Source organism: Lichenostomus cassidix, chromosome 17 (genome assembly GCF_008360975.1).
Source record: "Lichenostomus cassidix isolate B80296 chromosome 17, HeHo_3.0, whole genome shotgun sequence".
In the NCBI taxonomy this organism is placed as follows: domain Eukaryota; kingdom Metazoa; phylum Chordata; class Aves; order Passeriformes; family Meliphagidae; genus Lichenostomus; species Lichenostomus cassidix.
The window spans coordinates 9662676-9687271 of NC_139497.1; the positions used below are offsets into that span (position 1 = coordinate 9662676).

A 24596-nucleotide genomic window follows, 5' to 3' on the forward strand; every position below is an offset into this window, starting at 1 on the left:
AGGGGACATGTCCCCACAGAGCTGCCACTCTGCTTCTTGCCCAGCCCAGCACAGGGACAGTTCATGTTACTCTGGAAGCCAAGCCAGTCCCCACCACAGCACAGCAGGAAGAAAAGAAAATATCTCTAAGTTTTTCCCTCCTGCTTTTTTTCTTTTATCTTTCCCCTGAATTTGGCTGTCAGAAGGTGCTGTGCTGCTGTCATGAAAGATCTGGGGAGCAGAGCCTGGGATCATCCTGGGCATCTGCCGCCTCCCCAGTGCCACGTTGTGCCTCACCTATGTTTTTCCTGGGCTCTGGGGCACATCAGGCTCTGCCGCTCCACCCTGACCCTCCAGAGCCTTGAAAATATGGAAGGAATCCTGGCAAACCTGGTTTGTGGTGAAATCTGCACCCAGGTCTGCCCTGCCTGGCTCTGCCCTACCCCTCCAGCCTCCCCCCCGTGCCTTACCAGGGATTGGCCCTGGCTCCAACCCAGCTGCTGGGCTGGGCAGCCAGTCTCAAACCTCTCATTTCTTCTCCCTAAACGCTGCTAGAAAATGGGATTTAAGCCATTCCTTAGCCCAGACTGGCTCCCCTGCTTTTTATGTCCTGTAGGCACCGGGCTGCTTGGCCATGTGTAGCAGCAAGTCTTGGAGGGACAGGGAACAGGAGCTGCTGGCTCTGGAGGTTGCTGCTGCCAAGATTTGTAGCTCAGTGGAGAGGAATTTGGAAGGGAACTTAATTCTAGTGGGTTTGGACCTTGTCAGGATCACTGATTATTGCAGAAGGAATCAACAGAGGCCCAAGAGAAGTGGGGTCATTCCCTGGGCCTCTTACACTCCAGCATCACATTTCTTTCCTGAGGATCCTCACATCAGCCTGGACACCTGGTTAAAGCTGCTGAGGGAACATGGCTGGGATGTGTTGGTGCTCTGTGATATGCTCTGCCAAGCAGCCTGGAGAGCTTTGGTGCTGGTGGACTTGTGGTGTTCCACTAGCAGGTAGGGATCACTTCCAAACTGCCTTTTCCAAAGGGAAAAGCACTGCAGGAGGCTCCCACCAGCTTCACAGGGAAAATGCTCCCTGATAGTCCTGCTGGGATGGATGGAGGAAGGTGTTGGGAGCACTCAGACATGGCCATGGGGAGCAGTGGATGTTTTTCTTTGTGCAGAGGTGAGGGATGAGCTCCCAGCCAGGCCATTCTGCACCTCTTGTGAGGGTCCAGCATCCCTTCCTCTCTGGAAGTGATGGTTTGGAGGGGCAGCCCTGGGGCCAGGCTGCTTTCCTGACCCTCAGGTTGCCTCAGGAAGCACAGGGCAGGTTTTGGGAACACACAGGGGCTCCTCACCTGAGATGGCAGCACTCCCAATGGTGCTGGGCTCCAGCAGCTGCTGTGACACAGTGTCCTGGTGTCCCCTCAGGGATTTTCCAGCCCATGTCCTGCAAAATGCATTAAAATTGAAGCTGGCAGCAGAGGCAGGGCTGGGACCCCACAAAGGGGAGCTGGAATAAATATCAGCAAAGGGCTCCAGGCCGCTTCTTCATGGGTTTTACATTGCCCAGGGAGTGACTCGAGAGGCTTCTGAGTCCCTCAGTGGGTCCCAGCTCTTATCTGGACATTGGGCTGCTGCCTGCAGCGGGAGGATTGTTTTCCTCCAGGGAACAGGGTGTTTCCAGCCCTGTGCAGAGCCTGTTCCCATCGAGCAGCTCAGGCTGCTGAAATGAAGCAGAGCTTGTGCTGACACCACTTCCAGTGGGATCTGCAGCCGTGCCCAGGCTGCAGCCCTGATCTCCTGGCACAGATAATGTCATTAGGAGTGGTAGGGAAGCAACAGCCCCACAGTGCTGCCAAGGGCAGAGCTGCTGTGAAGGAGCCAGCCCGCTCCTGGAGTGGGATGTCCTGCTCTGGAGCTGAGGTGACCCTGTCCTGGGGCAGTTTCATGTCCTGTGAGGCTGATGTATGCCTGGAGCTGGCTTCTCTCAAGGTTGGGGTCACAGCAAGGCCAGGGCAAATCTTCAGGCACACCTTTTGGTTTGGTGCTGGGAAGGCTGGAAGCAGCCTGGTGGAGCAGCTGGAGTGTTCCACACCTCCTGGGATAGCTGGCAGCAAGATGAGGAGCTGTTCTGGGCTGCTCTGTGATTTAGCAAGATGGGGATGGCAGGGTTGGTCATTGTGTTGTCCCCAGCACCATTTCCTTTCACAAAACTGTGGAAGTGCAAGTTCCTTGGCCAGGTCTCCTGAGAGTCCCAATGCTGGGGTACTTTGGGAAGTTTGCCCTCAGCCCAATAGAGTAGGATGAGCTTCTGCCCTCTGCCCCATGGCTTCCACTTCCCCTTGCCCTGGGATTTGGCTCTATCTCCTTGGAGAGGCACTGTCCGAGCTGCTGGCGCTGCTGGAGAGTGGGACAGACAGCAGGACCACCAGGACCACCCAGGGCTGGGAACAAGAGGCTGGGAATAAGATGCAGGGACAGGAGATTCTCTGTCGGTCCTGGGAGCACAGTGTCCACAGGGATAACATCGGAGAGACTCATCCCTGATTGCCAGGATGGCTGTGTGGGCACTGTGGGACCCCTGGGAAGCTCCACAGGCTGATGTGCCAAGGCAGGTCGGGCAGCAGAGCCTGCATGTGGCTTCTGGATGAAACAAGCCCTTTTCCAAGAGGACAAACCCACAGGAGAATCCCTGACAGTGCAGCGAGTCTCTGCAGGATTCCAGGCAGCCCATCCCGCCGGCACCCTGCCCTGGCAGATGCCACATACATCACCCAGGTCACAGCCTGGTACTGGAGGGGACAACGACAAACATTCATTCAGTGCTGTCTCTTAGCCAGTTCCTCTGCCACTGGCTCCACTTGCAGCAATGCAGCTGCAGCTTCATTCTGATCCTGGTTTTTCTTCTCTGCAGGTTCAGAAGATCGCAAGTTCTGCATCCTTTACCTGGCAGAGGTGAGTGGTGCTGTTTTTTGCTTTAACTTTCCAGTGGGAGCTGGAGAGGTACTGACAGCTCTGATCCTTTCTGTTGGGACAAGGAACACTGAATGGACTGATTTTAAGTTCCTTTTCAATGGTTTTGCCAGAGGCCTGGAAAGGAAATGTAATGGCTGTAGGATGTATGAGTAGGAAGCTGCTAAAAGGAGCAGTGAACAGGGAGTTTGGGCAGCAGTGGGACAGGTTTGTTTTCCCCTTCCTCCTGTGGATCTTCCTTGAGGCATCTCACTTTTGTTTTCTCTTGGGATTCTTTTCCCTGGGGGCAGATTTCTTTGCCAAGTGTTTTGTCTCTATTTTTAGGCACCTTGCTTTTGTTGTCTTCAAGCATCCAGGTTTGGAGCCCTCAAATTAAATAAGGAAGGCCAGTCTGAAAGACACAGAATTGTAGCTCTAAACTCTTGTTAGCTGAATGCTCTAACCAGATTTGGGGTCGCCCAGACATTGGCACAGTCCCTTTTGTCCAGTCAAGGACATTGCAAAATTGGTTCACACTGGACCTCCCTAATCATTGAAGGCTGTGGGATTTTTTCCTTTTTCCAGTGACTTTTCTGTGTTCCTGCTTTCAAGGCCTTGTATTTTCCGAGGTGGAGAGGTGGATCTGGGAAAGCTCCCCAGGGCACGCAGGAAAAAGGCAAACACTGCTCAGCAGCACTGTGGAATAATGAACCATTGTGAAAGTTGGGTGCAAATGCTCATCGTGGAAGTTGTTCACCTTGAGTGGCTGGAGCTGGGCCAGGGCACGACTCACTGCAGAATCCTCAACTTTTCTCTCGTTCCTTTCCTCCTGTTCCTTCCTTGTCTCCTCTGTTCCTTCCCGGGGTGGCTGGGCAGGAGCTGAGCCTCCCCTCAGGGGTTTGCTCAGTGTGTGTCCCAGGGCAATGTCACCCTGGGCTGGTGACAGCTAATCCTGGGCTGTGACTCAGCCAGGCTGTGCTGGCGCTTTGGATGGGGCTCTCCAGCATTTTCTCAGGCACTTGGAAAAATGCGCTCAGAGCCTGATATTTGATTTAGAAGCTTAGTGCCCCTAAGTAGAAGTGACCAAAAGAGAGCTGGCTGTGTTTCATGAGATCATGAGAGGTGAAGGACTGTCTTTGTCAGGCTGTAATGAAGTGCTGGGCTTTCTTCTCAGGGGCCTAATTGGCTGTAAGAGCTCTGGTGATGGAGATCCCTGGCATCTGCTGTGGTTGGAGTGGAGTAGTTGGATAGAAAATGTGTGACCTTTGCTTTCCTACCTGCTGTTCCCTCCCTGACTGCAGTAGGTCTGGACTGGCCACGCTGTGGGATCCTGCAGCCCCCTCCTTGTTCCTCCTGTCCTCCTGGGGTATTTTGGGGCAGGTGACATGTGGAGTGAGACTTCCCACCCCATGGTGAGCAGTGCCTCTGCCACATGTTGGAGCCCAGGAGTGGCTGTTCCCCCCTGCACTGGGTTTGAGGTGACATTGGGGCAGCCGCTGGCCCAAGGACAGCACCTTGCCAGCCAGGATGTCCCCTGTGCCACCCCTTCCCTCCAGCCCCTGCAGCTGGTGGTGTACTGAGCCAGAGGGACCCTCTGGCTGCAAGGGGAAGGGGACAGTGACCTTCCAGCTGTAGGTGCCATCAGGCTCTCCAGCAGTGGGAAATTCGGGTTGGAAAGGGGAACAGAGTGGGGGATGTGCCTGTGAGTCAGCAGTGAGCCAGGCCAGGACGGGGCTCTCCCACCAGACTTGTCACAGACTTCTCTTCTGGGAAACTGTGACCTGCAGTCACCTCCCCAGGAGCCACATGGAGGGGGTGACAGGGCTGCAGCAGGAGAGCAGGAAGCTCCCAGTTGTGCAGCACAGGGGTTGTGTGGCTCAGTGAACTGCCCTGGACAGTGGTAGACCCCAGGTGAAGAGAGATGGGCTCTTCTGAAACAGTGGGATGTTCTGGGAGCATTCCAGCATCTGATTCCTGCAGGGAGGCCAAGAAGAGCATTTCCTTCAGGTTGTTTCTCTTTTCTTCTTTGTGTTCACATTTTGGAAACGAGGCTTTAGCTGCAGGGCTGTGGGGATGGGAGGGGATGATCCCCTCAGAGGTGTCTGTCCCTGCAGGCTGGCAGCTCACAGGAGCATGGAGAGAGGGCTTGGGTCCTTCTCTGGGCTGGTGGAGCGTGGGTTTGTGTGTTAAGGTGATTTTTGGCATGGGTTTGTGTGTTAAGGTGATTTTTGGTGTGGGTTTGTGTGTTAAGGTGATTTTTGGCATGGGCTGGGTGTGAGACATGGCCTGGTCCCAGATGGAAGCTGGGGCTGAACCCAGGGAAGTGGCACTTGGATTGCAGGACACACAGGGCTGGGGAGGATCCCTGGGCCACCCCAGCACAACTCTCCCTGTCACCTGATGGGTCTGGTGTTCAGTGGATGTCACACTCCTGGCTGTGGCACCTTCTTTTGCCCTGGTGAAAGGCTCAGCCTCCTTGACTGTAGGAACATCCCTTGAGAGGGGCTGGCTCTGCCCTGGGGACATGGATTCATGGTGATCAGGACTGTCTGGCTGCCCCCCCCCCCAGGACTGCTGGTGGCAGCTAGAAAGGATAGGGATGGATAAGGATGGATAAGAATGGATAAGAATGGATAAGAATGGATAAGAGAAGGATGCATGTGCTGCCATAGCTTTTTGGTGCCATGTCACCCTGAGGGTGTCTCCCCATGCTGACCTGCTCCATCCCTGGCCCTGGCAGCAGCTCTGTGTCTGCCCAGAGCCCTCTCCTGGCTCAGCCCTCCCTGCTGGTGGCTCAGGGGGTCAGTGGTCACTCTCAGCTGGGCTCCTGTCGCCCTGGGCTGGGCAGACACATCCATTGTGCTGCTGTGCCAGGGCTGGGAGCTTGGAGGAAGCTCTTGAGCTGCTGTTTCTTGCCCACAAATCATCTGCAATGAGCACTAATGTGTTTAGTGCTGCTCTGAGCTGAGAGGAGCCTGTGGGGCTGGGCTGACACTGCCTTGGCTGCAGGAAGAGCTCTGTGCTGCAGCCTTGAGCTGCAGTCTCCTGCTATTGCTCATCTTGAAGGTTTCTGATAATGCTCTGACCCATGAGGTCACAAATATGCATTTGGATCTGACGTGTTACAAAATGAAAATATGTTCTAATACCTGTGACTTACTTAATTTATTATAAACAAGAAAGAAAAACTCCAACCTTCAGGAAGTGTCACAAAAAGCTACTGCTGGTCATCCTGTCTAATTGTGTGTAATAAATCACTGCACAGAGTTTAAACCCTGGGCAGTTTGGTTATTTGCAGACTGAGAACTAACAGGAGCTGCAGAGGCTGCTGTGGGTTCCAGCACAGAGGGTGTTCATTTCACAGGCTCTCCAAGCTAGGAATTGAAGGATTTGGGGATCCTGAGTACAGATGGACCCAGTTCTGGAGGGCACTTGGCATCCTGAAAAGACTAAATGTAGAATGGAATTGGAAAGAAAGCAAAAGTAGAGGGAGATTCTCCACTGAGCTGTCCCAGTTGTGGGTTTTGTTCCTTCTGGAGCTGCTGTGATAGTCCCAGCACAGACACAAGGCAGGACTTTGGAAGTGAAGGTGGTACCTTTTGATCTCAGGAATGCTGTGTGCATCTGGAATAACAGTCACAGAACACCTGGGGTTGGAAGGGACCTCTGGACATCATCCAGTTCAGCCTCCCTGCCCAGGCAGGGTCACCTGGAGCAGGTGACACAGGAGTGTGGCCAGGTGGATGTCTGGAGAGGGAGACTCCACACCTGCCCTGGGCAGCTGTTCCAGAGCTCTGCTGCTCTCAGTGGAAAGAATTTCTTCCTCATGTTAGGTGGAAATTCTTGTCTTTTAGTTTATGGTCATTACAGCTTCTCTAACTTTCCTATTTGCCAACTGATATGTGAAAAAGTCCTGCCAGTGCACTGAGACCTGGCCTGGGCATCTTTCTTTTCAGGATTTTAAATCCAAATAACAAAGTTTAAAGCTGAACAGACCCTGCCTGTGACAGCTTTTGGCTGATTTGAGCACTGCAATAGGTGGCCCTGGCACAAAGTGCCCAGAGAAGCTGTGGCTGCCCCTGGATCCCTGGAAGTGTCCAAGTGTTGGATGGAGTTTGGAGCAACCTGGGATAGTGGGAGATGTCCCTGCCCATGGCAAGGGTGGAATGAAATGAGCTTTAAGGTCCCTTCCAACCCAAACCAGTCTGGGATTCTGGGATTCAGTGTGGACCCACATTTCTGCACCCCACAGGATTTGGAGTATGGGAGTTTGGTCCCATTTTCCCCATCCCGTTTTCCCCATTCCCTGCAGGACACCTCCTGGGATGTGTAAAACCTGTCAGAAGGAAATGTTTGCTGCCTGGTGGGAATGGGCAGCCTCCCAGGGAGCCATGTGGAGCTGTGAATGTGGTCCAGGGCTGTACTCACACCCTTCCCTGCTCCGGAAATATCCTGCTGAGAGGAAACTGCAGGTCAGGGGTTTATTGCATTGTTACAAGTGTTTGATTCAAACCCAACATATTCAGACCAAACTGACTTAAAACCAAACAGCTCAGTAAGTTTTTCCTTTGAAAAGCACTGGCAAATTTTATCTTTTTTTTTCCCTCTGGAAGTTTTCCTCTGCAGACACTGGAGTTTGTCTTGGGAAACTGCTCCAACCAAAAATCCTTCCAGTAGCAACTCCCTGTGCTGCTGTGGTGAGCACTTGTACAGAGCTGAGCAAATGAATGCTGTGAATCTGTGCCTGAGCTGAGAGCCTTGGAGATGCCCATCCTGACTGCACAGGAGAGATCCTCTGGACAAGTGTCAGAGCAATGCCACTGTCCCCCACTTGGCTCCGTCATAGCATCCCAGACTGCTTTGGGTTGGAAGGGACTTTAAAGATCATATTGTCCCACCCTGCCATGGCCAGGATGCCACTCACTAGACCAGGGCCTTGGACACTTCCAGGGCTAGGGCAGCCACAGCTCTGTGTGGACACATCCCTGCACCCACAGGGTCCCCTGTGGACACTGTTCCTCTTCCCATCCTCAGTCCCTGCAGTGTCCCAGCTGCTGCTGGGAATGCTTTGAACAAATGGATCACAGCTGCAGTGGGGGCAATGCTGTAGCCTGGGTAAATGTGCTTCTCTCCATCCATGTCCCAGCTTATTCCCTAGCAGAATTAATTTCCCAAAGTGTTCTCTGCTCCTGCTGGGAGTGCACACTCACTGAATGCCCTTTGGGATGTGGCATTGTCCCAAAGGGAGAAGTCAGGGAGAGCCCAGCTTCCTGTCTCCATACAGCAAACCTGAATGCTGGGAAAAGCAATTTACTGATGGCACAGAGGACAAGTCTCAGGGACACTGGGACATGGCAGGTACTGTAGCTGGGGTGATTTTGTAGCTGGGGTGATTTTGTAGTTGTCTGTTCCGGACATGTCATCAGGAGACTCTGCCTCTTTGGGCACTGTCTGGCAGATCTAGAGGGCACTTGGGCAGATGTTTTGGTGATAGGGAAAAGGGCAAAAGGGCTGGCCAGGGGGTGACATCAAAGCTACGTGACCAAGTGAACAGCTGAGGGGAGTTTGTTTAGTGAGGAGCTGCAGGGTGGGAGAAGGGAGAGGAGATGAGCCTTTGTCTGGGAAATGGGCTGTGAGCTCTGCAGGAATTGTATCTCAATTTCCTCTCATTCATAATAGGACAAGAGATGGTGTTTGTGAGATTTGTGGCTGTAGTTTGTCCGATGGGCTTGTCCTGCACAGGGGGAAGGAACCCCTGGGCTGTGGGGCACTGCAGACAAGGCTGCAAGGGCTGGGATCAATCACAAGACTTCAAGTAGAGACAATCTGGAGGTTCCATGGTCTCACCAGTTTTGTGACGTGTATTTTCTGAGAGAATAGAAGTGTGTTCCTCTGCCTTCCTCTCTCTGTTCCCAGTCCTGTTCAGTGTAAGGGGGACTCCCTTTCCTCCAGCCATTCTGCTGCTGGTGGCCAGGAGATGTTACCAGATGAAAAATCCTTTCCTGCTCTCTAACATTTCCTTTGTTTCCTCTGTGGCTCATTTCTGGGATGCCGGAGAGGTTCCCCAAGCCTTGAGTCACCCAGCTCACGTGAGAGCTGGACAGTAGCTCCGAGTCCCTCTGCCACCAGCAGCAGCTTAACTCTTCACTGAGCTGAGCTTTCCATTTCCCTCCCTCCAGAGGAGATCAGGTCCCAGCCCTGGATTGCTCTGGGTGGTGCTGAGAAGTCCAAGTTGGAGGTGCAGTGAGACCTCATCAGACCAATGGCAGCACTGGGAAAATTCCCTCTGGAGGATGCTGTGACATGAACCATGTGCAGATTGTCCCCTAGGCTGAGGCATTCCTAAGCTGCCCTGCCCAGCACCCCCTGACAGCCCCAAATTTCAGCTGAAATGTTCCTCTGGCCCAAGCTGTCTCCTGGGATGTCCCTGGAGCTGAGCACCCATGGCAGTGGCTCTGGAGTTGGTGGCCAGGCTGCTGCTCTGTGCAGACAGACCCTGGGCTTCTCCTCCTCTGCCCCTGGGGGTTTCTGTGGCTCAGATGTTGGATGACACCACTAGCAGAGCTGGGGACAGGGCAGCTCCTAGGCACTGCCAGCTCCCAGTGCAGGGCTCTTCAGGCAGATCAGGGTGTGCTCCTATCCCAGCTGGAGGAACAGATAAACAGGGACACTGCTTTCCTGGTTTTGGGCATCTTTACACAGCTCAACTTGAACCCGAGTGTTTAGATAACCCAAAAATGTGGGGGTTTTACCCAGGTTTAATTCTGGGGCCACATTTCCCAGAAGGTGGCAAAAAGAAGAGTTGATATGGTGTAGTCACGGTGCTGGAGAGATTTTAAAAAGGTGCAGGCACCAGGGGGTGATGATTTCAGAGGGTCCTGGGGCTGTTTGCACAGAGTGGAGCTCATTGTCCATGGGGCTGTGCCAGGGAAGAGGCATGGAAAAGTCTGGGAAAGCTCTGGGGGTGAGCTTGGTGTTGATGGGGCCACTCAGCTCTGAGCTGTTTTCCTCTTCCCTGAGAGGAAAGGATGTTTGCAGAGCAGGAAGGTGCTGGCCCTGCTCTCTGTTTGCCAGAGTGGTGTTTGCAGCAGGAGCTCTGTGCCTGCCTCCTCTCGGATTCCTCTGAAGGCTCTTACCTGATGAGCCCCTTAAAGACAGGGAAAACAGCTCTGTGTCCTCCCTGGCTGTTCCACGGTGGCTGGAAAAGGCTCTTCAGGCTGGCTTTCTCTGCTGGAGGTTTAACAGAGAACCATGGAATCACAGAATGGTTTGGGTTGGAAGAGACCTTAAAGCTCATCTTGTTCCACCTCTGCCATGGCAGGGATGCCACTCCCTAGATCAGGATGTTCAGGATCCTGTCCAGCCTGGCCTTGAACACTTCCAGGGATGTGGCATTCATATCCTCTGGGCATCCCCCAGGCTGTGCCATCATCAGTGCTCCCAAAACAAGAACCCTGCAGAGATTGCTGTGTCCTGCCAGTGTTACCTCCGTGCACATGCTGTCCTGCAGCACCCCTGGCACCTTTGGGTCATCCCAGCCTTCAGCAGGGCCCCTGCTGTTACTGCCAGTGTTTGTTTCATGGGCATCACCAGTGTGCCCAGCAGTCCTTAAACCACAGCAAGAGCCGTGGTTCCCCCCACCCCCCCAGCATGGGAGCAAACAGAACTTTCTCACCAGACCTTGGTTGATGGTGCATGAAGTCAGCAGGCAGCAGTTGCCCGTGTTTTGTGCACAGGATATTCCCAGGGCTGGCTGTTTCTCCTCGGCAAGGTTTGCTCTGTGATTTGAAGCTATTGTAGTCTGGAGCAGTTTCCGAGGTACTTCCCCTCTGGGATCTCTGCTTTGGCCATGGACCAGCAGAGTGTTGGAGGCCAGGGGCTGGCAGGGTTGGGCTGGGAGCTCTGTCCCCAAAGTACCCTGCCATGAGCCCTGCACAGAGAGGAGCCTGGGGAGGGAGCACAAGTGCATCCCTGCATCTCTGGGAGGAGGTTGCCCCGAGCAGCTGTGGCTGCCTCTGGATCCCTGGAAGTGTCCAAAGCCAGGTTGGACAGGGCTTGGAGCAGCCTGGGATAGTGGAAGATGTCCCTGCCATGGCAGGGGGTGGCACTGGATGAGCTTTCCATCCCAAACCATTCCATGGTTCTATGACATGACCCCTCCATCCCACCCTGGGAGTGTGTCCCTTGCACAGCCAGGGGAGACAGTGTGAGAGAACAGCCCTGGGCTCTGCTGGCACTGAGCTCAGGGCACTGGAGGTGTCAGACCCAGTCTGGCTCGTTGTTGCTGTGATTTCTCAGCTTTGCAGTGTCACACAGAACCCCCTGTGTGTGCCTGGCCCTGCCCAGAAGGGCTTGTCTGCAGTCAGGGGTCTGGGGGCTCCTCCAGGGATGTTGTCATTCTCTGGGAACTCCTTGCAAGGTTTATGGGCTACAGAGCCCAGAGGCCCTCCTTGTGTGGTGTCTGCTGAAGTAACCAGGAGCTCTGCTTGCCCAGACCTCTCACCTGGGTGCTGTAGGATTAGGTCTCAGCCTTGGTGGGGGAGCTGTTCACACGGAGCAGAAGGAACCTTTTCCAGCAGATAATGCCCATTTGGGGCAGGTTTTGGGTAGTCTGGGTCATTCTCTGCAATACCTGCTGTGTTTTCCTGCACAGGGCAGTGTGGGGGGTCTTGTTCTGGTGCTGCCCTGGGGCTGTGGGCTCACCAGTGGCTCCTGAGCCCAGCACAGCACCTGCAATAACATGTTTGTCACGGGGGGAAGGCACAAAGCCACTGGCAGCCACTTCAGTCGCTGCCTTTATCTGGTGGCAAACGCCCCCTTCACGCCATCTGCATCCTCCTTTCCCAGCACTGGGAGATTAAACCCTGTTTTCTCTCTGTAAATATTGGCAGGCCCAGCAGCAGCCTCCCTGAAGGAAAACAATAGCAGGGAGGCTGTTCCCAGCTCGTGGGGCAGTGTGTAGGACACAGCTCCTGGGCACCCTGGGCACCCTCCCCTGCACAGGCAGCTCGGTGCCCAGCATGGACCAGGCTCTGGGGGCATGTGCCACAAGCTTTATCCCAAATAATGCCCAGCCCTTCATCTGGCTGCATCCCAAAGGATTTTGCAAGCAGGAGCTTAGGCTTGGAGGCAGTTGTGGGTGCTCAGCCCCTGCAGGTTGGGCTTTCCCCAAGCCAGGTGAAAGTTTTTGGGAGAGCAGTTTGATGGAAGAGGGAGAAACAGAGATCTTTCCTTGGGAAATGTGTGTTGGAGAGGTTAAATGTCACTAGGAAGGAATAAAGCGCTGCGATCTCACTGCACAGAAATGATAATAAAATATGTACCGGTTGGATAAATGCAATTGTGGCTGTTATGCCTCCCCTCAGCCCTGCCCACAATATCCAGGACACATATTGGGGTGGTTGCCTTTGCCTGACTTCTGGAGCAGAGGGAAATCTGCTCTCCAGGCTGTGCTATTCCCGGGTGGCTGAGGTCAGGGAGGCTGCAGCAGCTGAGGGGGAGCAGGAGGGAGCAGAGGGGCACTTTACTCTCAGCAGGCAGCGGGAGCTGAGCATTGCTGTGTGCTAAATCCAATCAAAGAGATGGGCTGTAATTGAATCAGCGAGGGGCTCAGGGCAGGGCTAGGTGAGCTGTGTGTCTGTTACCAGCGAGGGGACATGAGGTGTCCTTGGAATTGCTTTAAGCCTTGCTCCAGGGGAATCACAGGAGCTTGGTGGGGCTGGGAGTGTGCAGCACCAGGGCTCCTCACAGCTGCCCTGATGGCTTTGAGGCTCTGCTGAGTTCTTGCTTCATTCATTTCTGGCCCCAAGTGTAGGGCAGGGAAATGCCAGCCTCGATTTCCATCCGAGCAAATGGCTACTCATCCTCTCCTCCAAAAGTGGGAATGACTGGGTACCTTTCTAGGGGTGAGTGGGTCTCACAGTGGAGCAGTCTGGGGACCTGCTGGTGTGGGACTGGGAGAGACTGGGACATCTGGGATGGGAAAAAAACATTGTGACACTCCAGGGATGCTCAGAACATCACTGCCACCCAGGATCTGTGGGGCAAGAGGGAGCCTCACCACCCTGTGTCTGTGAATCCCAAACCTCTGACTGTGCTCAGGAAGCCTGAGCAGGAATTTTCAGTCTTTAAACCTGTAGATATAAGTGTGGGGATGTCCTGGCATAAGAAAGCTCAAACTTTCTCTTTCATGGAAGTCTCCTTGGAGGGAGGAGGGCTGAACCAGAGACCTCTTTCCCAGGAGGTGAAGTGGGAGCTTGGTTTATTTACCACTTTGAGGGATATTGGATGAAACGTGAATGAATTCCCATCCAATGCAAACAGTGATTTAAATGGTGTGACTAAAGAGCATTTCCCCTTCTGGCTGTGTTGTGTCTCCAGAGTCACAAAGCTGCAGGTTCTCTCTGACCTTTCTGGGAAAAAACAGCTATTGGGGACCTGCCCTTCTGGAAGGAAATTCTGGGGGGAAGAAAAGGTCTTTTTTATGGCCCTTACTGAAAGACTCTTTTTCCTCTCTTTGCAGTCTGTCCTAAAGTTCTGCTTTTGTTTTTTTTTTCTCTTCCCATCTGGCCACTTAAGGAGATGATCCAACCTTGGGCACTTCTGGACCCTTTTAAAAGTGAAACGTGCAAAATCCCCGCAGGCAGCAGATGTTATAATGCTTAATTTTTAGCATGAGAGATAAGCAGTTGAAGAGCTGGGAGACAGCTGCTGAGAGAACTTGGTCAGAAAGTTCCTTAAATGAGTGAGATTTGGCCCAGAGAAAACCTGCCTAAGAGGAACAGGTCTGTACCACAAAGGACATGTGCAGGAAGAGGAGGTGGGCTCAGATGGGATGACTTCCCATCTTTTCTCTTAATTCCTTTCTTGCTGCATGTTGCTCTCAGCCAGTGTGTGACCAGAGCTGGAGCTTCATCCCCAAATCCATCCTGGTGTTAAGTGAGGAGCAGGATGGGGAGGCTGCTCTGGAGCTTCCCTGAGCTCTTCCTCCCAGCCCCACCCAGCCCAAGGGCTCTTGTTCTCACCAGTTTATGCTCTGGTGCCTCATTGATGTTTGCATATGGCAAAGAGCAATTTCCACTCTAAATCAGTTTAATAGACACATTTCCACTGCAGTGGCACAGGGTGCAGGACTGCCTGTGCTCTGCCCTGCTGCTCCACTCCTGCTCGTGGCAGCAAAGCCAGCTCTCTGCACCACTCCCCCTGTCTCTGGAGGGAGCTGATTTCCAGTCTCTTTGACTTTCTGTGCCCAGGGTGCATCTCCTGTTAGACTTGCCCTGATCTGCTGTGGTGTGTGAGGAGCAAGGAGTTTGCAAACCCAGGCAGGGCCTGCGACACACAGCTAATGACCTTCTCCCTGCCTGTGTTTCCTTTACGTCAGAAGTCGGAGTGCTTATTAAGTTTGGAGGCTTACTCCCAGGAGCAGAAGAAGAGGATCTGCTGGTGTCTGGCTGAGAACATCACCAAGCAGCAACATCCGGCAGCCGCTCCTACGGAGAGCAAGGTAAGAGAGGCACGCGGGAGCTGGAAATTCCTGCTGGGAGCATGGCAGGCTCTGCCTGTGTGGGGCTTTGCTCAGCGATGCTCCTGACAGCAGGGCTGTGCAGGAGGCTGTTTGTTTGCCAGGTGAGGAGTGAGTTTGTATTCAGGCACTGCTGTGTCTGCAGCTTCCTGCCCTGCCCGAGGAGCAGTGGCTGTGTTTGCACCCACGGGCTGCAGCCGAGGCAGGCTGGGCTGACACCTCCCAGCTTCTTATTTGGCTATTGGGACAGCTGAGGCTGTACAACCCCATGTCCAGCCTGCTCCCAGAGCTTGGCTCTGGGACAGCACTGAAAGCAGAGGGAGAGGTTCAAGCTGTGATCTCTAGGTCCTGATTAAAAGGCTGAGCTCATGGGAGCAGTGGGGCAGAGATTTGCCCCTTCTGTGCACTTGGGTGGGCTCAGGTGTTTGATGCTGACCCCACAGACATCCTCAAAGCACAGAGGGGTCATTTGGAGTGTGCTATTTTTCATACCCAGCGAGGTATGTACCCATGGAAGAGCTTCAGCCTGGCCCAGGAGTGCTGTCTCAGCAGCTCTGGCAGAGAAATGTGTGTGGAGGGGTTTGAGGCACTGTTGCACACGCCTGCCCTGTGTGGGTGTAGTGAACAACCTTTATTTGCCTGATTTGGGGCTGGGGCTGCCCCAGGGAGCTGTCTGGGACAGTGGCAGTCTCTGCTGGGTCACGCTGTGTCCCATGGGTCAGGTTTGGATTGTTGGTGGGTGACGCTGCTCTGGGAGAAGAGAAACACCCTGTGCTGAGTGTTTAAAGAGCTTTAAGTGCTGCAGATGGGCATTTCAGGGATAAAACCCCCCAGTGTGTGGTGGTGGAGCAGCTCCTGCCCCAGTGTCACTGTCACTGTGGGTGCCTGGCTCCAGGGCAGGTGACTTGTTCTCGGAGTGAGGCACAGCTGGAGCTGGTGCTGCCCTGCCCGGGCTGGGGACAGGGAGATGTGGCTTTGGCTCTGCAGCCTCCCAAACTGGGTCAGCACAAACATCTCCGCAGGAGCCAGAGCCTCTGGATTCCTTTTCCTGCACGTTTCAGGCGGACTAAAATAGCAACAGCAGTGCACAAAGCCTGAGAACCTCGTTACCAACCAAGCCTCCCACACTGCGAAGGGCCCCGGGCAGCTGATTCACTGAGGTGACAGCGCTCGGCCACAGCTCCTCCTTTCCTGTGCTGCATCTGGCTGGCACAACTCTGTGCCCAGGCATGGGGACCCTGTTGGAATCCATGGGATGGGGATGCTGCCAGGGATGTGGAGTGACTCTGTGCTCGGCTGGGTATGATGCTGCCATGGGCTGGGGATCGGACAGGGTGAAGCTGTGCAAGGACATTTCCAACCTGAGTATCTCAAACAGGTCCTAAAAAGGGCATCTTGGTGGCTCTCCATGGTGTCAGGTGCTCTGGGACCTGTAAACAGCTGATGGAGTTGTTTACCCTCCCACCCCAGACTGTTCTTGGCAGAGTGTGGGGCTGTGGCTCAGAGCAAAGCCCTGGAGTGTCTGCTCACTGGGTTGTGGAAGGAGCCTGGCCACCAGACAGGTGAAAAAGCACTCCAGAGCACATCACATCTCTTTCAAAGGCTTTTCTGTGCCTCAGTAGCCAGGAGGGTGTTCTTTGGGTGCTGTGGAGAGCCAGCATGGACCCTCCAAAGCTGTGACAAAGGGGATTTGTCTTGGCTTGCTAAAGCTGATGGAAATCCCACTGGTGGGGTGTAGGGCCAGAAGGGAGAAAAGGAGCGTGAGAGCAGCTACCAGACACTTAATTGAGTTTATAGCACCATTTGCCATCCCAGTGAGGTGTAAAGTGGGATGCAGTTTTAAAGCAAACCTGATGCAAAATGTAAGAAGGAGCAGTGTGGGGAAGGAACAGGGCTGCAGCTCCTGAGGGGACAGGTGAAGGTGCTTGGAGCAGGCTGGGCACACAGGGCTGGGCAGGAGCCTGGCCTGGCTGAGCTGCAGCTGGGGCTGTGTCCAGGCTGGTTTGGTGGGACAGACCTCTCTGGGGATGCCGCAGCAGTGGGAGGCAGGAGCTGGGAAAATCTGCTTCTTGTGAGGGAGAACTGATCCATTAGCTTTGCTTACAAGTCATTTGATACTAGGGCTATTTAGGGAAAAACCCCAGTGTCTGTGCTCTGTGAACAGATAAATTCAGCTGGAAATATCAGCCTCAACAGGAATGTGATTTGCAAAGCCTTCAAAACTGCTCCAGCCCAGCAAGAGGCAGCTCATTTTGCTGTGCCCACAGTCTGGCCGAGGGGATGTGGGCTTTGCTGTGGGATGGGAGCAAAGGGCCAGCACAGCCTTGGTGCCAGGTAGGGATGTGCCAGGTGCCAGCAGAGCTGTGCCTTGTGCCAGCTGAGTGCTGGAGTCAGGGCAAGGGACACTGTCCAGGCAGAAAGCAGCTCCTTGGGAGCCTCCATGGCTGCCACCAGTGTGTGAGCTGGCAACAGCTCTCTCTTCAACCTGCTCAGAAATCAGACAGATTTGGGGCTGTGGGATGGTACCTCTTGTTTTTCAAGGCCCCCTGAGCTCTGCCTGGGTAGGGCAGCACTAAGGGCAGGAAGGTCCCTGTGGCTCAGGGCCATGGCTCTGCAGAGCTGTCACTACCTCTGGCAGTGCCTCGGGGGAGGATGGTGTCAGGATGATCCCTGCAGGGGCTGTGCTGGCACTGCTGCTTTCAGAGCAGCTGGTTTTGGAGCAAAGCTGTTGGTTTCTGGGGGACTTGAGCACTTGGTGAATGTAGCATCTGCCTCTGGAGATGTAGGAAGGGAAATCCGTGAGGGATTCAGCTGTGATAGTCCAGCCCTGCTCCCAGTAGGCTTTTCCTGCTGGAGTCAGTGCAGCAGGAGCTCTGGGCATAATGTGGCTGCTGTGGTTGAGCTCTCTATCCCCAGTGTCCAGGAGATGTGGTGGAAGTGGGGCATTTCCGATGCCACTATAAGACTTGGCTGAACTTCCCTGAGCTGCAAACCCACCCTGCCAGCTGCAGCAGCTCCCAGCAGTTATTCAGTGGATATTTTCTCTACCTGCAGAGCCTTCCCCCCTCTTATCCCTGTGTCTGGGTCTGCTCCGGGATGCTGCTCCCTGCCCTGTGCCTGTGCTGAGCAAGTCCCTGTAAAACACATGCTCAGGATGACCCAGCCTAGCAGCAAACCTTCCCAAATGGGGCTGTGTGGAGCCCGGAGGTTGGCTGAGGCTGCCAGGAACCGCAGCCATGGCAATGTGATTACAGAAGAGCAGCTTTGTGCATTCACTGAGTTATCGAGGCAGCCAGGCTGGGTGCTTTCCATCAGTGCTGGGCTACCCTCAAATCGCTGCACTAGCCAGGGGTGCTTCAGCCTGACTGAAGAGAGGGCAAACTGCAGAGCAGGGGTGAGGGCAAGGCACAGGGGCTGGAGCTGCTGCAGCTGCTTGGCTGCCAGGGCAAAGAGCCACAGCACAACCCTGCGTGTAACGGACCTGCTGCCACCGTCTGATTCTCACTGCTTGTTTCTTTGTGTCTTCCACACTCAGAACGGCTGATTACTCTTCCCTTCTGGCTCCGTGACCTGAGATTACCTCGGAGATGATGGCTGGCTGTATCTGAAAGATGCAGATTATCCTTAAGCTAAATAATTACGGACACTCGGTGGCGTGGACTTTGGGAGTCCAGGACGGGTGCTCCCCTTGTTTCCCGAGGGAGGTGGTGGATGCTCAGCACTTTCCCAACCCTGGCTGCCATCTCTGCCATGGCTGCTGACCGTGTGAGCAGGCGTGGACGATCCTGGCCCTTCCTGGCAGCGCTGGCTCCGGTGCTGGGAATGAGCGGCCGGGAGGGACCGGCCAGCCCCTTTCTGGCCGTGCCTCTGCTCAGGAAGGGCAGGGCTGTTTCTCTCACTTATTTACAACGTGCTTGACAAGTGCGAGTAAATGAGCTGTCAGCAAAAGCAAACAGTGTGTGATGGAGGGTGATTGAAACAGGGCTGGTGGGGCGGGAGGGCAGCCGGGGCTATGGGGACAGCCTGGCACCTGCAGCTGGGGACAGTTCCGTGTGGGTCACCCCTGTCCTGTGCCATCCCCTGCCTCCTCTTCCTTGTCCCGAGCATCCCAGGCAGCCACCCTGCTGTCGCTCCACAATCCCTGTTGCCCAGCACCTCCCTGCCCCAGCGACTCCCTTCTCCTCACACTGGGGCATCTCCTGGGCCTTCCTTGGGTTGCTGGTCATGTACACACTTGAGCTGGCACAGCCAAGGGCCTGCTGGCATTGGGGTGGCTGTGACAAGCCCTTGGGGACAAGGATGTGGACAACCCCATTCATCCCTGTCTTTCTGAGCAGGTGCTTCACTCACAGCAGTTTAGTCAGTGTGATTAGTTCTTTGACAGGGAAGGAGGGGAGGATTTTGTAGCTTCTTGTTTTGTTTTTGGCCAAAGTCTTTCCATTTTGGGCTGGGAACCTGTTGCCCCATCTGTGCCAGCTCTGCCCCAGGGGGTCCTGCTCATCTCCTGGGGCAGAACACAGCCAAGGGTGCAGGAAACCTGGATTGTCCCCAGAGCCTGCTTTCCTTGCACAGTGCCAACATGAGCGGCTGGGCAGGGCTGAGCACATCACAGCAGCACCTGCAGGGCCAACCTGACCATAGCCACACTCCCTGAGCACCTCCCCTGTGCCGTCAGGGGGCTCAGATAGGGGAGAAGGCCTTGAGGCTGATTCTGTCCCAATGAGGGTTAAAGCATCAGCTGGCAGCACCTGCAGCCAGGTCACAAAAGCAAAGCATTGCTGTTCCACTGTTCCACGCCAGGGAGCACAGCCTGGCTCTCATCCTGGACTGAGAAAACTCATTACTGAGGACAGCGAAAGGCTCCATGAATTTGTGTGGCTCTGGGACCAGAGATGTTCTTCCTCTCTGAGCCAGGCTCCAGTTCAGCTCTGTCCACTTAAATATCTGGAGGAAGCTGTGTCTCCTTGAATACAGTCATGGAATCACAGACTGGTTTAGGATGGAAGTAATCTTTAAGATTGTCCAGTTCTACCCTTCTGCCATGGGAGGGACACCTTCCATTGTCCCAGGCTGCTCCAAGCCCTGTCCAAGCTGCCCTTGGACACTTCCAGGGATCCAGGGGCAGCCACAGCTTCTCTGGGCACCCTGTGCCAGGGCCTCCCCACCCTCACAGGGAAGGATTTCTTCCTAAACGTCTAATCTAACTCTACTTTCCTTCAGCTTAAGGCCATTTCCCCTTGTCCTGCCCTTCCATGCCTTTATCCAAAGTCCCTCTCCAGCTGTCTTGGAGCCCCTTTAGGTACTGGAATGGACTCTAAGGTCTCCCAAGAACCTTCCCCAGGCTGAACAGCTGCACATCAGTTGGCTTCCAGCCCTAAGTTCAAGGACAAGCCTGGGGAGGCTGGGATGCTGGGCTGGGCTACTGACTTATTTATCATCTCCCCTGAACCCTGTGTCACTGGACCCTGGCTCCACTGGCCTTGCTGCCCAGCTCTGAAGCTCTTGGTGCTGTTGTTGGTGGCCCTGAGGCTCCAGGGGCTCCCAGCCCAGGGGAGTCTCTGGTCCCTGAGGCACAAGCAGGAGGTGTGGAGCAGATTTGCAGCTGAGAGCCACAGCTCCCCTGGATTTATTCATTTGCTTAGCTGGGCTCCTAAGCCATGAGGAGAGTAGACCTGCCCCTTCTGACAAACATCAGCTCCCGTTGCTCGGGGAGATTTCTCCCAGCTGCATCCAGCGGCACCAGTGAGCCTGCATCCCCCACCCCTGCCCGAGCAGGCAGGCTGGGGTTGGAGCTGGGATACGAGCAGCCGCCAACACTTGCATCATGGCCAGAGGCAGTTTTAAACCCTGGAAGGGCTGCTCCTGGCGAATCCCCAGAAGGGCTGGTAAGAAGGAAAGTGCCGGCAGTAGCGGCGCCGGCAGCCCGGGGGGGTTGAGCGGTGTGAGATCATTTGCACAGGGTGGTCAAAGGCACAGACTGAGTGCTTTGAGCTAGCGCTGCTGTGATTTAATGAAGGTGCTGGAAGTGCTTTGTTGCGGTGCTGCCTGCCAGGCTGGAGCCCTGCTCTCCTGTGCCCAAACAGCTCCTTCCCTTCCCTCCCAGCATGGCAGGGGGCTGGCAGTGTGTGCCTGGGCAGCCTCTGATGTCCAGTTCAAGGAACTCCTTGCAAAAGTTACCCAACCCTGATATCTCTGCAGAGTTAAAGGATCTATTAAAAATGCTGGGGGACCTTTGGGTGGTGATGCCCAGAGTGGTGTGGGACTGGTAGGCACAGCTTCATCCTACCCCGTGGCATCCCCTGGCCCTCCATGAGGCTTGGTGTCCTGCCTGGAACGAGCACCTTCCTGATGGAGCAGCAGGGCACGGCTGGTCAGCACCATTGCAGGAGGGCTGTGCATGGCTTTCGAGCCACCAGCTGGTTCTGGTGCCATTTGGGATTCCCCCCTCTGGTGTGTGGCTCTGGGCATGGCCCTGCTGGAGGTAGTCACAGCAGAGCTGTTCTGCCAGCTCCTCTCCTCCCAGTGGATGTTTCCTTCCAGTGATCTCTGCTGGCAGCAGGAACAGCTTCCAGTGCCAGCCTCGTGGTCCTGTGCGAGTGCTGTTGGGATGAGTCCTTCACGGTGGATCCGCAGCGGCTGAAGGTGTCAGCTCAGGCTGTGCTTGTCACCTCCCTCACCGTGGGACAATATCCCTGCCCACTGTGCTGTGGAGAGATTCCCCCTCTGAGCAGCACTGAAGGGAAAGGGTGCTGAGGGTTGTGGCTGAATGGCAGTGACAGGATCTGCTCCTTCCTCCCCCTTTCCCACCACTCTGGATTTTTAGTGCCAGGGTTATTTATGACCCAGACATCATCTCACAGCTCTGGGTGCCATGGCACTCATCCTGCAGCGATGAGGCTGCAGGCTGAGCTGGAGCCTGGCTCAGGAGCTGTATCCCCATCACAGTGGGCACAGAGCAGTGGGTGTGGGCAGGTTTGGGTGGTGGCTGGGTTATTCCTGACTGAGAGGGGCTGGGGACTCTCAGGCTGGGGGTGCTCTAAATCACAGGGACATCTCCATACCCCCAGTGTGGTGACATCCTGTGTCCCACAGACCTGCAGCCAGCCAGGTGGCCTCAGGGAGGGAACAGGCACAAACCCTAGCAGGCCCAGCTCCCTTCACCAGTGCAGGCAGGATGGGAGCTGAGCACAGCTGTGGGGGTGGCCATGCCATGTCGCTGCTGTCCATGGTGACATCGCATAGCTGAGCTCAGCTTTGTGTCCAGTGAGACCAGGAAGCTTCCACGTTTCCTGTGCCACAGCAAATCTGTGTGACCTGTGAGGCAGAGGAGTTCCTCTGCTCCATCCCAGGAGCATTCACGTGGCTGCAGCTGGCTGGAGCAGGGGGACACGTGTGTGCTCGAAATCTGAGCACAGCTTTGGTATGGTCACAGCTTGTCACCAAGGGCAGCAAGGACCCATCAGTGAACAGTGGCTGTGGGGCAGATAAAACCAGCACATGTCTGTGAGAGTGGCTGTGCACACACCCCTCACTGTGCTCTCTCTGGAGCCATCAGGGCAACTTGCCTGTCCTGGTCAATAAAGTGTAATGCCAGGAGGAGAAATGCCCAGCCAAGGCAGTCGAGTCCCCAACCCGGTGTGCGTGGGGTGTCACGAGAGGACACTGGCCTTGCAGGAGAAGAGGAGGGGCAGATGGTCATGCGTGGGCTGTCCCCTGAATGGAGACCATCCACCACCCACCATCCACCATTCACCATCCTGCCTATTTATTCTCCTGTCCCTGTCCATTAGGGTCGAGCCACTCGCAGAGGTTGGGATGCAAAGAGCAAAGCAGCCCACAGCAGAGCATCCCCCACTTCAGAGCTGCCCTTTTGCCACAGAAAACAGAACGGGGGAAAAAAACCTCAGAAACAACGAATTTGCAGAGTTTACTTAAGCAGGAAGCACCGGGATCGCTCTGCGGTCAGTGTCGCTCGGGGTCAGGACAGGGCAGGAGAAGGGGAGCGCGGAGGCTCTCAGGGTGATGGCATGGCCTTTCCTCAGGGCACAGCGGCCGCCCGCTGCTCTCAGCAGGTAACAGCACCTCCGGGGAGTGCTGACGGAGCCGTAAATAGCACTCGGGGCACACGGGAGCCGTGTCTGGGAGAGGCTGGGGCGGTTTCAGCCGCCGCTTGACAGGGACATTAATAACGGCAGGGCAGAGCCGGAGCGCTGCGCCAGCAGCAGCCGAGCGCCGCCACGGGCACATGGCGGGGCCGGGGCTGCCGGGGGAGACGCCGCTCGCTCGGCCCGGGGGATGCAGCTGAGAGGCCGGATTTGGTAGGTTTTACCTGCAGAGATTGCAGCCCGAGGGCTGCACCCTTGGCCGGGCAGGATGCGGCCGCGGGCTGAGGGAGCGGCGTAGGGCGTCAGGAGCGCCCATGTCCTTGGGGATCCAAGGCACCTGCTCTGCTCCCCCTGCACCGGGCTGTCCCTGCTCTCTTCTGGAGAACCTGTGGCTCCTGCACAGCTCATTTGCTATCAGGCTGGGCTTGAGGGTTGGTGAGGAGCATCGGGAGGAGCGAAGGTGCATTTGTAGCGGCAGGGATGTTTCGAGGTTCCCTTTCAAATCGGGGCTGTGTGCGGCTGTGCCGTTGGCATCAGCTGCCTCTCGCAATGGGATCAGCATTGCAATGTGCCCACGACGTGAGTTTTCTGCTCCAGGACGTTTGCAGCCCTTTGGATACCCTCCGTGGGCTGGTCCTGGGCACAACCAGAAGGTTCAGCCCTCACCGCTGGAACTGCAGCCGTGTGCATGCTCGGAGCGTCGCTGGGGTGGATGGAGGACAGCGGGCAGGGATGGGTTGGGGTCGGGAGCGGGGATTGCCGGGGCAGCTGCGGGGATTGCCGGGGCAGCTGCGGGGATTGCCGGGGCAGCTGCGGGGATTGCCGGGGCAGCTGCGGCTCGGGGCTGGCAGTCCGGAGCTGCGGCGGTGTCACGTCCCTGCTGCCGGCGTGGGGAGGGTCGGTCCCGGGCTGGCGGCTGACACCTTCAGCAGGTGTTTGCCCCGCAGTGCGGGGTGCGAGCTGAGCCTGCAGCCGGGCTGCTCTCCTCGGACAGGGGAACGGGCAGGGCTGCTGCCCTCGGGGAAGCATTGGCTCCGCTTCCCGCTGAGTCTCAGGAGCGCAGCGGCGCCAGGAGCGGCGCAGGGATGGGGATGGGGATGGGGATGGGGATGGGGATGGGGATGGGGATGGGGATGGGGATGGGGATGAGGATGGGGATGGGGATGGGGATGGGGATGGGCAGAGCCCTGAGCGCAGCGAGCCGCTGGGAATGGCAGGGATGGGAATGGGATTTGTCCAGGGATCACGGGATCGCTTCCTCCCTCGAGGAAAGCTTCTCCTGACAGGGCTCTGAGGCAGCTCACGCCCCGGTTTTTAGGGTGGTACAAACATTACCCCCCAGTCTCCCATCTGTGCATCCACCATCAACGCCCTGCCCCAGGCACTGGTGCTCCTGCTGTTCGGGATTCACCCGCGCTGCTTTAGCTGTTAGGCTAATTGCTCGGGATCAATTATTCATTGCTGCAGTAATGAAACAGGGAGTGGGTAGAGAACCCAGCTGTGCCCTGGGCTCTGGCTGGCCCCACTGAGGGTCAGGAGCAGAGCTCGGGGAATGATCCTCGTCTTTCACAATGACTCCCATGAAGATTTTCTCAAGTTTTGGTAGTTCTGCTTTGCATTTCTGGCTTTGCTTTCTTCCCCTCAACCCTATGCTGTGCGTTATATGCTGTTCCCTGTAGCTGTGAGCTTCCTTGGCTCTTAGCTGTCACCTTTTAAATCCTGAGGTGCTCATCATCAACACTGTTTCACAGAAGTTGCTGACCTGATGGGTCTAGGCACAGTTTGTCCCATGCTAAGAAGTGAAATTGTAAAATATTCTTCTTCTGCTTTAGGAAAAATCTACTTTGGAAAGGTTGATGTTTCCCTGGATGATGTAGGTGCTATTTTCCCTGCAATCCCTCTGCTGTGGGGTGGGATGTTCCCTCCAGCACAGGGAACCCATTGCCAGCAGCAGAGCTGTCTGCATCTCTCCTGAAATAGCCCTGGAGACACAGTTGGTCTCATTCCCGTGGAGTGAAATCTTTTTGGGGACAGGAGAGGCACCT

General features: G+C 55.5%; 1 protein-coding gene across 3 annotated transcripts in view; it reads left to right on the forward strand.

Moving 5' to 3' along the window:
- RGS3 (regulator of G protein signaling 3) overlaps window positions 1-24596 on the forward strand; it is a 74140-nt gene that overhangs the window by 34207 nt on the left and 15337 nt on the right. For all 3 annotated transcript variants that reach the window (XM_085076459.1, XM_085076460.1, XM_085076461.1), the window contains 2 exons: window positions 2888-2928; window positions 14306-14428. In XM_085076459.1, coding sequence (XP_084932585.1) covers window positions 2888-2928; window positions 14306-14428 — 164 coding nt within the window. The remainder of the gene's footprint in view (window positions 1-2887; window positions 2929-14305; window positions 14429-24596) is intronic.